Source organism: Ranitomeya variabilis, chromosome 5 (genome assembly GCF_051348905.1).
Source record: "Ranitomeya variabilis isolate aRanVar5 chromosome 5, aRanVar5.hap1, whole genome shotgun sequence".
NCBI lineage: Eukaryota > Metazoa > Chordata > Amphibia > Anura > Dendrobatidae > Ranitomeya > Ranitomeya variabilis.
In genome coordinates, this window is record NC_135236.1 from 620009706 (window position 1) to 620023202 (window position 13497).

The following is a 13497-nucleotide window of genomic DNA, read 5'->3' on the forward strand; positions in this document are numbered from 1 at the left end:
ATGTCAAGGTTCTTTTCTGTTTAAGTGGTGAAAAAGAAATTTAAATTTTCTTGAAAAAAAAAGACATTTTCCAAGATCCGTAGAGTCTCAATTTTTTGGGATCTGGGGTTGGCGAGGGCTTATTGTTTGTGCATCGAGCTGAGATTTTTATTGATACCATTTTGGTGTAGATACAATCTTTTGATCACCCGTTATTGCATTTGAATGCAATTTTGCATTTCCAAAAGGAAATAGTTTTTATTCAAGAGTTCCAATTTTTCTGCAAACATTAACATTGACATTGTTAACGTTATCTATCTAGAAGGACAGAAGGTGATATTTGCACACATATGTGATACTTGGACAGATGTGAATGGAAATTTTAGACATTATTTTGACAGGCAGATATGAAGGGTTCTGAGATAATACAAGGATGTCCTCTAATATGGTGATGATGACCTTCAAATGTATGAAACCAAACAACCCTTCTGTATATCAGTTGCTTGTAACAGCAATAACAATTTCACAATGGGTGCCGAGATTGTAGGTGATAATGATGTCTACATGAACTAAAGCTTTGTAAAGAATCACAGGGTTACCGCTAACGTAAAGGCCATGCCCCACTAATGTGTTTTGCACACAAAATGCTCCGGGAAGGACATTCGTTGTTGAGAATGAAACAGCCTTGTTCTATACAAAACATGATTTTAAAATTAATTTGTGGTTTTGTAGTTGTTTGCAATTTCTATTCCAATTCCCAAGTGTCTATATATTTCGTTATTTGCTTTACAAAAGCAGTACATTTTTTCAAGATAAATCCATATCAATAAAAAATAGACAAAAACACTTCACTGTTAAAAACTAACAGGTTTATTTCACTTTTGCAAATGATGTGACAAAATTAAATGTGAACGTCTAGAGTTCAATCTAGTCCTAATATACAGTTTACATAACCAGGCAGATTTTTTTTTGCTTTCTTGGCCTTTTTTCAGAGAATATGAATGATAACACCAATTTTTTTTTCTCCATTCATGGTTAGTGGTTGGGTGAAGCCATTTATTGTCAAACTGCTGTTTTTTCTCTTTTTAAATCGCAATGCCAACCCAAAACATCCAAATGACGCTGATCAAAAGTTCACATACCCAGGTGATTTTGGCATGATAACATGCATAGAAGTTGACACAAATGGGTTTGAATGGCTACTAAAGGTAACATCGGTTAGAATCTGTTTTGCTTTGACCATCCGCCATCTTGCTATGGTTTTCTGGCTGCTGGTCTTTTTCCCCTAGTGCTGGATTGTCTTGGTCAGGTGATTGCATCAACCTTTATTACCCAGCACCTGCCTCCCATTCCTTGCTGGACAACAGTGATAATCCGCTAGAGTTCTGGCCAGGTGCTTAGACAGCTTTCTGTGTTTGATATTTTGCAGTTATGGGATCTCTGGTTCTGCTATCTTTTGTTTATGTTTTCAGTTTGTTTCTGCAGCCTTCTCTGTGTTTCCTATTAGGAGGTGACATGTTTTTTGTACCCAGTCCTTAGATCTTTTAGGGACCTCCTTCCCGTTATCTATAGGTCTTCGCTGAGTTTAGACTAGGATCGTCGGTGGGTCTATCCGCAAGGAATGGGTCGCCCACTCCATCGTAGGGTTTCAGCCTAGTCTTAGTACAGGATCAGCTTTCCCCCATCTCTCCTAGTTCTGTGCTGTAGTTTCACATCCTCACCTGTGACCTGTTTGCTTGTAATCAGTTTGTGTGCATAAAAGCTGAGTGAGTTTCTGGGATCCAGACAGACTTTTGCATCTTTTATCCAGCCACTAACATTTCTGGATTGTGAGTCATGGGGAAAGCAAAAGAATTGTCAATGGATCTATGGAAAACATAGTTGAACTGTATAAAACAGGAAAGAGATACAAAAAGATATCCAAGGAGTTGATAATGCAAGTCAGCAGCGTTCAAACTGTGATTAACAAATGGAAAATCAGGAGCCCTGTAAAACTAAACCACAGTCAGCAAGACCAACAAAAATGTCATCCACAACTGCCAGAAAAATTGTTCGGGATGCAAAGTAAAACCCACAAATAACATCAGCTGAAATACAGGACTCTCTGAAAACTAGCAGTGTAGCTGTTTCAAGATGCACAATAAGGAGGCACTTGAAGAAAAATTGGCTGCATGGTCAAGTCGCCAGAAGAAAGCCATTACTGCACAAATGCCACAAAGTATCTCACCTACAATACACAAAACAGCATAGAGACAAGCCTCAATACTTCTGGAACAAGATAATTTGGAGTGATGAGACCAAAATAGACTTTTTTAGCTACAATCATTACACGTTACATTTGGAGAGAGGTCATCAAGGCCTATGATGAAAGAAACACCATTCCAACTTTAAAGCACGGAGGTGGATCACTGATGTTTTGAGGGTGTGAGCTACAAAGGCACAGGAAACTTGTTCAAAGTTGAAGGAAAGATGAATGCAGCATGTTATCAGCAAATACTGGAGGCAAATTTGCACTCATCGGCCTGGGAGCTGTGCATGGACGTACTTGGATGTTCCAACATGGCAATGATCCAAAACACAAGGCCAAGTCAACCTGTCATTGGCTACAGTAGAACAAAGTGAAGGTTCTGAAGTGGCCATCTAAGTTTCCTAACCTCAATATAATTGAGCCACTCTGGGCAGGTCTCAAGCACCCAGTTCATGCTAGATAGCCCAGGAAATTACAGGAACTGGAGGCTTTTTGCCAAGAAGAGTGGGCAGCTTTACCATCTGAGAAAATAAAGAACCTCATCCACAACTACCACAGAAGACTTCTAGCTGTCATTGATATTAGAGGGGGCAATACACCGTAATAAGAAATGGGGTATGTGAACTTTTGATCAAGGTCATTTGGATGTTTTGGGTTGTCATTATGATTTAAAAAGAGAAAAGACAATTGTTTGACAATAAATGCCTTCATCCAACCACTATCCATGAGTGGAGAAAAAGTTTTGGTGTTATCATTCAAATTCAATGAAAAAAGGGCCAATAAAACAAAAATTTTGCTGGGGTATGTAAACTTTTGAGCACAACTGTATATTCTATTAAAATTCAATCCCAAAAAACTGATCTTATGGAGCACAATCACATGGTACTGACCTAGGGGAGTACAATCTAAGAAAACTGATCTACGGGATTGCAATCTCAGAGCATTGATATCATGGATCACAATCTAAGCGCTGATCTAAGGGATTGCAATCTCAAAGAACTGATCTCAGAGATCGCTATTTCAGAACACTAATCTCAGATATCAAAATCTCACAGTATTGATCTCAGGGATCACAATCTCATACCATTGATATCAGGATTCACAATCTCACAGCACCAATGTCAGGGACCATATCAACATTGGATGTATTCATTTTTTACTTTTGTCACATTTTGGATGTAGCCATCCCTTTTTTTTATCTTTATCTTCTGTGCATATGTGTACATACATAAAGATGATAAACCTGAAAGATGAAACACAAAACTATTTGCAATCTCACTCTTTAAATGTATGACAAAGAAATATCCTCCTGCCTAATTGACCTTGTCTCTCATATTCTCTGAAATTTTAAGGACCACTGTAAGTGCAAATTCATGAAACCTCGGGGTATGGTTCATTAGGTTTATGTATTGCATTACTGTAGGTAGAAGGTCAGATAATCATCCAGATATGATAAACTTCTAAGCTATAAACAATGACCTACACCTATATCTCAATTTTATGTAATCAACTGTAATACAGAGTAATATTATGGTTAAAATTACATTTTATTCACATGTATTCTGTCCCATTCACTATTGAATATGATATTTAAACATATGTTAATGAACTTCTCCATACAATCCAATGTAAATGATACTTTAAATTAAAAATATATATATATATATTAAAACTATATTGTGATGTATAGGTACATTTAATATTGTTATGGCTGCAAAATATTAGAGGACTTGAACATATCGAAGGAACTTTTTGATTAGGAAACATTTGACCAAAAATAAAAGCACCGCTTTAGTCCATGGGCTGTCTCTGTGGCAGATGTACTTTTATGAGTTCCTCTAGGCTTTGGCACAGTTTGGAGCAAATTGTCATTGTTCATGTATTTGTTTAAAACACTCTTTGCAGCTCACTCAAAAGGGGCTTTGATTCTGAAAAATATATCAATATATTCTGATCACACAACCTCTATATGCTGCTCGTAATATGGACACTATGAATCAGAGCCTGATATGTCATTTTTTGGAGGATACATAGTTTGAAAAGATGCATGGGAACTGTAGGAAGAGATTTGACTAGACCAGCCCACCCCCCAGCAGACATTTCCCTGCCCCTCTACAGTTGATTGACAGGTCTCTCCCACATGTGTACGCCACATTGTTTCAATTAAATAAACACCTGGTAACTCGTACAACTAAGTAACAGGTTCCCTTTTAAGTTGTTTTTTTAAAATTAGAAACAGGTTAAAGATAGGTACTCTTTAAAGAGTCAATACAACAGAGGCCATCAGCTCACCATAGGCATATCCCAGTGTAGCAGAGCACGGAAAGACACTGTCATAGCGTAGATATGCAGACAAAGAAGAAGGAAGGAGGGATCCATCTCATGGGCAATATAGTACAGAGGATTAAGGATAAAACCGTCATGTGTCTCCTCCTCTTTAGTCATGACTAAGGGTGTAGAGACATCTGAAACGCGTAGATTTTATCGCAACCGTGAAGGTTTTTCCCTTAATCTTCTGTACTATATTCACCTGAATAAAAAAAACACTGTTTGCCCATGAGCTGAATCCCTCCTTCATTCATCGACCCTTTTCATGTTTTCTGGTAAAGTAGCTGTATGAGGTCTGTACTTTGAAGGATTAGTTGTAAGTTTTATTGCTAATATTTCAGGCTATATACAATTTATTGAATTATTTTTTTTTTATTTTTTTTTTTTTGGGGGGGACTGGAGGAAAGAAAACCTTATTCAACTTTTTTTATGCAACGCGGTATAAGTAATTATTTACTTTAGATGAGCACGGTGGCACCAAATTGTTTTTATCCCACTAGGGAAATAGACCCAGCAACCATTTGATAGTTTGTAAAATGCTTTGGGATGCACAGTATTCCAATGAGTTCTAGATTGTAAGCTTTATACTGACATCCATTCCAAAAGGGCTCGACTCTGGCATGATCTATTAGGCAGATACTGATGTCAGTAATGGGGGTCAATAGAAGGCTGGTTTGCCTCGATAATCACCTTATATGCCCCAGTTGCTATTAACTTGCTGTGTATTACAGCCAGATTTCATGATTTCATGATTACAATGGAAAGTATTCACAAGACCACAGGATATATTATTTATGGTTGGGAAATAGCACTTAGAGAAAAAACAAAGACTAAGCAATGGAACTCTTATCAAGTAAACAAAATAAGAAAAATCCTTATAAATAGTCTTAATATATTATCAAAATACAAAGAAATAATAGACATCACAGAAACTGATATATCAGTGTAAAAGTAAAAAAGAATAACAGTAGGTTTAGGGAATGGGAGCTAAAGTCCTTGATTGAACCCTAAGGTACCCCTTCCTCTCTGCAAGGGTTAGCGCCCTAGTTTGAACAATACGGTACCCCGCTCACCATGGATTAACCTTTAGTTCCCTAATAGACCCTATTCCTAAATTGAGAACCAAAAATTATAGAGTCACAGTAAACAATGTAACAATTTACATATATGTTCAATAGTAAATTGATACCCTTAGTACCCTTAAATATGTGTAGGATAGGTACTAGTTGTCAATTAGTATGGCATGCAGTTCAAGTTAACAGGTTATTGTATCCCACAAATCTTTTTTAGCAATGTCTTGTATGCCCAAAGTATTATATATCAATAAGAGGTTTTAAAGTCACAGTGAATAATGTCACAATTTACATATATGTTCAATGGCACATTGCAACCCTTATAGTAGAGGACTCACCTAGATGGACATTTATAGTGCAAGTTAAACATATGTCCTGTAGTGATATTTCAAAACGCACAGAATATATGAATAGTGTTCAATTCCAGAGTCAGGAGAAGGAATTAAACTTTCACTCCCTCTGTCATGTTAATGGGAACCTGTCACCAGATACTGTATGTGTTATGGCCACCACCGTTCAGGGCTGATACAGTATTATATAATGCTGTATATAAGCGCACGACCTGACCTGGAAGAGAAGAAAAATAACTTTTATTATACGCACCTGGGGAACAGTCCAGTCCGATCCCCGTCCTCCTGCTTGCTTCATGTGGAATACACGTCCCTGCATCATCCACACAGGCTCCCTAGAATCGTGCTCCTGTGCAGGCGTACTTAACTGCCCTGTTGAGGGCAGAGCAAAGTACTGCAGTGAGCAGGTGCCAGGAAAGGTCAGAGATGCCCAGCGCAAGCAGGAGGACGGGAATCATAAGAAGATGGGAGGCACCGGACCAAGAAGAGCAACACCCATTGGACCGGACCGCCCCCTAGGTGAGTATAATAAAAGTTATTCTTCTGCTCTTTCAGGTCAGATCAAGGCTTATATACAGCATTGTAGAATGCTGTGGACAAGCCCTGAAAGGCAGTGGCCGTAACTCATATCGGCCAAACCTGGTGACAGGTTCCCTTTAATATGAAATATACACAGCCTATGGGAATGCACAAATATCCTTTCATTCACAATAGTTTGTACATAGTAGCCATGACTTGTTAGACTTGTTCACACTAGGATGCCAACCTTTGTGGACAGGTGGGGTAACTTCGGGTTGAATCAGCTACTACAGAGCCCATTTCTTAATCCTATGACCCTAGTTATTACTATTTTTTTCTTTTACACTTGATACATGTTATTCTGTGATGTCTATTATTTCCTAATATTTTAATAATAAATTAATAAAGACTTTTATAGGGCTTTTTCTTGTTTTGTTTACTTGTGAAAATGCACCTACTCACCTACTATATATATATATATATATATATATATATATATATATATATATATATATATATATATATATATATATCATTGGTTGTTAAGGGGAAGTGTATTTTTATGTTTAATACAAATGTATAAAGGTGCATACATTCTGATTAGAATAATGATTTTATTTACCTAAAAACGAAAAACCCCTCTAAGCTCAATTTATGATTCAATTTTTTTCACCAAATAAAATAAAAAAAAAAACCACAAAGAAGAAATATATTTCATAGCATTGGAGGAATTTTTGGAATACTCACAACTTCCAAACTTCAAAGGGCAGGCATGAGCGTCCATAGGAAAATCCTCTAAATGCATTGGACATTCAGCTCGAACAGTTAACCTGAAAAGCAAAAATGAATAATGTCTCCTGGATGGAAGTATTTTTATGTATATGCATTTCTATTGACATATTTAAGTTTCCTAAAAAATAAAAAAAAGTCCGTAGACAAACTGCACAGAGCTTTAGTACATATACTAAAAGCAAAAACAAAATCCCAGTAGTACTCACAATTTTAATTAACACCTGTATTGATATTCTGGAGTGCTTTTCTGAGACTGCTGACCAAACAGGAATGTCCAGTGTTGAGAAAAAAAAAGTGGCTAAGCACATCCAAAAATAAAAAAAAAATCTTCAAGCTTTATAAATAGTGATGAGCGAGTATGCTCGTTGCTCGGGTTTTCCCGGGCACGCTCGGGTGGTCTCGGAGTAATTGTAACTGCTCAGAGATTTAGTTTTCGCCAACACAGCTGCTTGATTTACGGCTGCTAGACAGCTTGAATACATTTTGGGATTCCCTAGCAACAAGTTAACCCCCACATGTATTCAGGCTGGCTAGTAGCTGTAAATCATGCAGCTGAATCAACAAAAACAAAATCTCCGAGCACTAACAAATACTCGGAGACCACCAGAGCGTGCTCAGGAAAACCCGAGCAACGAGTATACTCGCTCATCACTATTTATAATAAATCCAATGTTTTGCTGCAGTTCTCTTTTGTTTTCCACCCTCTTCTTTCAAACTGTGGGTGGTAACTCTATGACTCTTGCACATGATCTAATTAAATAGTTGACATTTGGTAAATGTGGTCTATCTTTTCTTATCTATGTGGTTGTAACACTCCAGTAATCATGCTCTATGACTAAGGTCGCAGTTAGCGCCAGAAATGCTTAAGAGCGGTTTCTGTACCACTGTTCACATATGGACGTTTAAAGATATTGATTGATAATAAAGCCTAAAGAATTTTTTTTATCTTTGGATGTGCGTAACCACTTTTTTCTCAACATTACACAAACCTATAATTCTGAAATATCATACATGACAGTTTTCAAGGTTCTGTAGAACTTTAGTTACAAGCAATAATAAAAATGATGACAAAGAGACTTGTCATAAATTCACACAAAACATTAGAGAATGTTCCCACTCGTTACTTAAGTATTACTCACACTTTTTATCTGCATCCCACCTTCTATTTTATGTGATTAAGGCTGCTTTCATATGGCTGCCTTTTATTTTGAATTTTGTATAACTATCTCAAAGCAATTACAGAATGCGGAGGTAGACCTTGATTTTTAATGTATTTACTAAGGTAAAAAAAAAAAAGATAACCACATGTTCTGAAAATCCAGTACACAATTAGAAGTTTATAGTCTTTAAAACTGTCTTGAACTGCCAATCCCTTAAAAGTCTCTTCTAAATCTATAAATGATGCAAAGTACACAGCAATCATCACAAAAGAGGAACCCTGATTAGGGATGGGCGAACTCTAACGGTAAAGTTTGGGGTCCGTACCGAACACCTAGTGTTCGTTCATGGACCCCGAACTCGGACTTCTCCCTGAAGTCCATGTTACTGTTCGGGATTGGCAGCTCTAACATCCGGTGTTTTCCACGCCATCATCTGTGTGACAGAGCAAGAAACAACGACTCTAATCGGCAATTTGTTCCTACCACCGCTCCGAGCGCTACAGTCCCCACACGGTCACGCAGATGTCAGTGTGTGAGCCAGCAGCTGTGATAGCAGTGAAAGCAGGTGTATGATGATGAGAGTATTCATCAGCCGGAGCCTATGCAATAAATATAATTAAAAAACAGGTAAGGTCAACTCTATTCTTGATAACCAGACCAGGCAAACCTGATGTTGTGAAAATTAAATAAAGACACACACATATAAAAGTCCAAGGCATGACAAGGCGAGCTCAGGCCACTCTTCCATTTTTGAAAAACAAAATGCAAAAGGATCCAAATTCTCTATGATAACATTGATATTGAGCTCGAGATTAGAGATGAGCGAATATGTTCAACTCCCTCCTTATTCAGCACGCTATAGCTCTTACCGGATAAGCTGCAGAGGGAACTTGAGTACCTGGATCGCTCCAGATGATCAGCTGTCCGGCATTGCAGCTGCATGTGTCGCAGCTGTGTGACATTCAAAACACACGCATGGAGAGCCGGTTTGTTGGTTTTGGTCTCTATGCATGTGTTGTGACTATTTGTTTGGTTTCGCCTCCCACTGAATTCAATGGGGTTCGCGTCTATTCGATGAACTGTTTGGCAAACTTAACCAAACCGATCTCTACCCATAAATGGATAAGAAGCATATTTCTCCTATAAGATCATGAGGCTTCTGATATTTGCTTGTAGTACTCATTTATGAAAGGTTTGATGAAACAACTGCAATGATTTACATTATATAGACCTCAGTGCAATATCTTAACTCATTGTTATGAAGAACTGAAAAGATTTACAATTGATTTATATGTACAGACCAGGAATGGTAAAATCTTTTGCAAATCAAATTAATCAGATCCAACAAACATTTTCTTAAAAATTTGATTTGCAGCAAATTAATTTGCTGTGAATCAACAATACTGCTAAGCTTTTAATTGCCCAGAAAAGATGTGTAACAGTCTGAGACTGCAAACACAGCTTTATAAATGTCAAATATTAAAAGGAATCGAGGGCACTCACCGTCTGACGTGTGATTCAGTCCTTTATTGTGGCATAAAATAGTATTGGCAGGTCTTACAGGGAAATGCGGGTGTCGGGAGACGACGGACCGTTTCGCGCGTGTGCGCTTCTACAGAGACCTGTAGAAGCGCACACGCGCGAAACGGTCCGTCGTCTCCCGACACCCGCATTTCCCTGTAAGACCTGCCAATACTATTTTATGCCACAATAAAGGACTGAATCACACGTCAGACGGTGAGTGCCCTCGATTCCTTTTACTATTTATTATATGGACTATGTTTCACAAGAGGTGCACCCCGTTCTCAAGCTCTGGCTGCATAGATTGACACACAGCAGTGGATTGGAGTTTTCAGCAATTACCACCTGTTAGTGCGGATAGATTTTTTTCTTTTTTCTTGTTTTGTGTATTATAAATGTCAAAGTTACCTCATATAACAAACAGAGAAATGAATGATAAATAGTGTTAGCCAACAGCCAGTGTAACAATAAACAGCACTAACAGAATTTTTAGGCTTTTTTTACTTTAACATGGTCCAAAAATGTTCCCTATTTCGAGAACAGAATAAGCAATTGCTTTTTATGAAAGAAAGGGGCAAAAATTATGAAAATAAAATGTGACAACAAAAAGTAGGTAAGTACAGGTAAAGCTAGCACCTGAAGCAGGCTATTGTATCTATTTGGTGTATATGTGTGAAATATTGGAATATGAAAACAAATTGTAAAAAACAAACTTTTTCTTCAATCCTTTCACGACTTATGATGTATATATACTTCATATATAGTGTCTCTAACTTTTCTGGCACATGACAACTGATTTTATCAGCTGACATTTGCCCTTAACAGCAGTGGGTGTATTTGCGACCCGCTGTTAACATGTTAAATGGAGTGCCCGCCACATCCATGGGGATACTCGGCACCAGGCCAGTTCTTAAAGGGATGTGGTCACGGCAGCAGTGACCTGGTCCGTGGCCCTGTGCGTCCAATAAAAGTCAATCAATTGAAAGGGGAAATAAAGTTTATAGGGATATTGTTTGTGATGCCACCCGTGATATTCGGCAATAAGAAGGTGGCCAACGCTGCGGTTCAGGTCCTCTGGGGCAGATGGTGATGCAGTAGAGATGTTACAGCTCTCCACGGGTAGAGCTAGGCCCCAGGGCAGTAAGGTGTTACAGTCAGTAATGGTGGATGTTGTGGTGCAGGGCAGGTGATGCAGTAATAATTCAGAGGACAGAGCAGAGTGCAGTTTCCACACCTTTACTCTCAGTTCTTAGATGCTGTCCCCAGCTAGAGTGCTGAGTCCTCCGGGTCTGTGGTCCAGGCAGCTCTCAGGTAATTTGGGGTGAACTTTGCCAGAACCCCCTTCTTATGTTCCTTTCCTGTTCGTCTCGCTGCACTGGCTCCCACCTCTCCAGCCCTGTGCCTTCACACACAGTGTTCCAAGCCAGCAGCCTCGGATCTTGTCAGGTGACGTCTGTCTAGTCCCCTTGGTCCTATATGGCTGCCTTTTCAGTGAATGTGTGTGGATGTGGCTGTGGCACATACAGATACCACAGCCTCTGGCTTGCTAGCTGAGCCTTGTAGTTCTCTTCTAGTCTTGGGTGGCTGGTTCCCCCCTGTGACCTGGTCCCTCCACCCAACTATGGTTGGCATGGATGTGGGCCCATGGGTGGATTCCTCACTACCCGTGCCCCTAGGACCCTTTCTTTCTTTTCCTTCTGTAGCTTCACCTTTCTCTAGCTCCCTCTCTCTGGGAGCTCCTTTCTGCACATCGCACTCCTTCTACTTCTTCTCACAGACTCCTACGTCTGCTCTCTTCTCCTCCCCACAGACTGACTACACACTCCCCTCCTACTGTCACCACTCTTTTTGCCTGAGTGAGATCCCGTCCCATTCTCTAGGGTCTGCCCAACTTACCAGGCTAAGGTGATGTGATGTTGAGTGCAAGTGTGTGGGTCCTAGGTAGTGCCCCCTCCTTACCCGGGAGTGGAGTCCCACACCTCTGGATGAGGTGCACTACCTCTGTGGCAACCCAACATCAAATGCAAAAATCTCCACACATGACTAAAGGTGTGGAGGGCAAACTCTGCTGCCCAGAGCTTCCAGCTTAGCTAAATAGGTTCATACTGATAAGCTGGACAAATGAGCAAAACATAGAAAGTGCTAAACAACAAAGTCCACAACAAGTGAACTGCAAAAGGACAAGCAAGGACTTAGCTTTGCTGAACTGGTCAGAGTGTAAGGGAAATCCAAAGAGCCGTGACTCCAGGCTGGAACAATTGACAACTGGCATTGAATGAGGGAACAGGCCAGACTAATATAGCCGAGCCAGAAAGACGAAGAGTGAAAACAGCTGCTGATGCTAAATCCCAGAAGCAGCCATACCACTCAAAACCACAGGAGGGAGCCCAAGAACAGAATTCACAAAAATGCCACTTACAACCACCGGAGGGAGCCCAAGAGCGGAATTCACAACAGTACCCCCCCTTGAGGAGGGGTCACCGAACCCTCACCAGAGCCCCCAGGCCGATCAGGACGAGCCAAATGAAAAGCACGAACCAAATCGGAGGCAACCACCCAAGAATTATCCTCTTGGCCATAACCCTTCCACTTGACAAGATACTGAAGCCTCCGCCTCGAAAAACGAGAATCCAAAATTTTCTCAACCACATATTCCAACTCCCCCTCAACCAACACCGGGGCAGGAGGATCAACAGATGGAACAACGGGTACCACATATCTCCGCAACAAAGATCTATGGAAAACATTGTGGATGGCAAAAGAGGCTGGAAGGGCCAAACGAAAAGACACTGGATTGATAATCTCAGAAATCTTATAAGGACCAATAAACCGAGGCTTGAACTTAGGGGAAGAAACCTTCATAGGAACATGACGAGAGGATAACCAGACCAAATCCCCCACACGAAGCCGAGGACCAACACACCGACGGCGGTTAGCAAGACGCTGAGCCTTTTCCTGAGACAACGTCAAATTGTCTACCACATGAGTCCAAATCTGCTGTAACCTGTCCATCACGGAATCTACACCAGGACAATCAGAAGGCTCAACCTGCCCTGAAGAAAAACGAGGATGGAAACCAAAATTACAAAAGAAAGGCAAAACCAAAGTAGCCGAACTGGCCCGATTATTAAGGGCAAACTCGGCCAACGGCAAGAAAGCCATCCAATCATCCTGATCAGCAGACACAAAGCATCTCAAATAGGTTTCCAAGGTTTGATTAGTTCGCTCAGTTTGGCCATTTGTCTGAGGATAGAACGCCGAAGAAAAAGACAAATTAATGCCCATCTTAGCAAAAAAGGCCCGCCAAAACCTGGAAACAAACTGGGAACCTCTGTCAGACACAATATTCTCCGGAATGCCATGCAAACGAACCACATGCTGAAAAAACAATGGAACCAAATCAGAGGAGGCAATTTAGGCAAAGGCACCAAATGGACCATTTTAGAGAACCAGTCACAAACCACCCAGATAACAGACATCCTCTGGGACACAGGAAGGTCCGAAATAAAATCCATGAAAATATGCGT

General features: G+C 40.0%; 1 protein-coding gene across 1 annotated transcript in view; it reads right to left on the bottom strand.

The window, feature by feature from the left end:
• Positions 1-13497, bottom strand: part of GABRA1 (gamma-aminobutyric acid type A receptor subunit alpha1) — a 302930-nt gene that overhangs the window by 124414 nt on the left and 165019 nt on the right. Inside the window, exon 6 of the mRNA XM_077266108.1 lies at positions 7245-7327. Coding sequence (XP_077122223.1) covers positions 7245-7327 — 83 coding nt within the window. The remainder of the gene's footprint in view (positions 1-7244; positions 7328-13497) is intronic.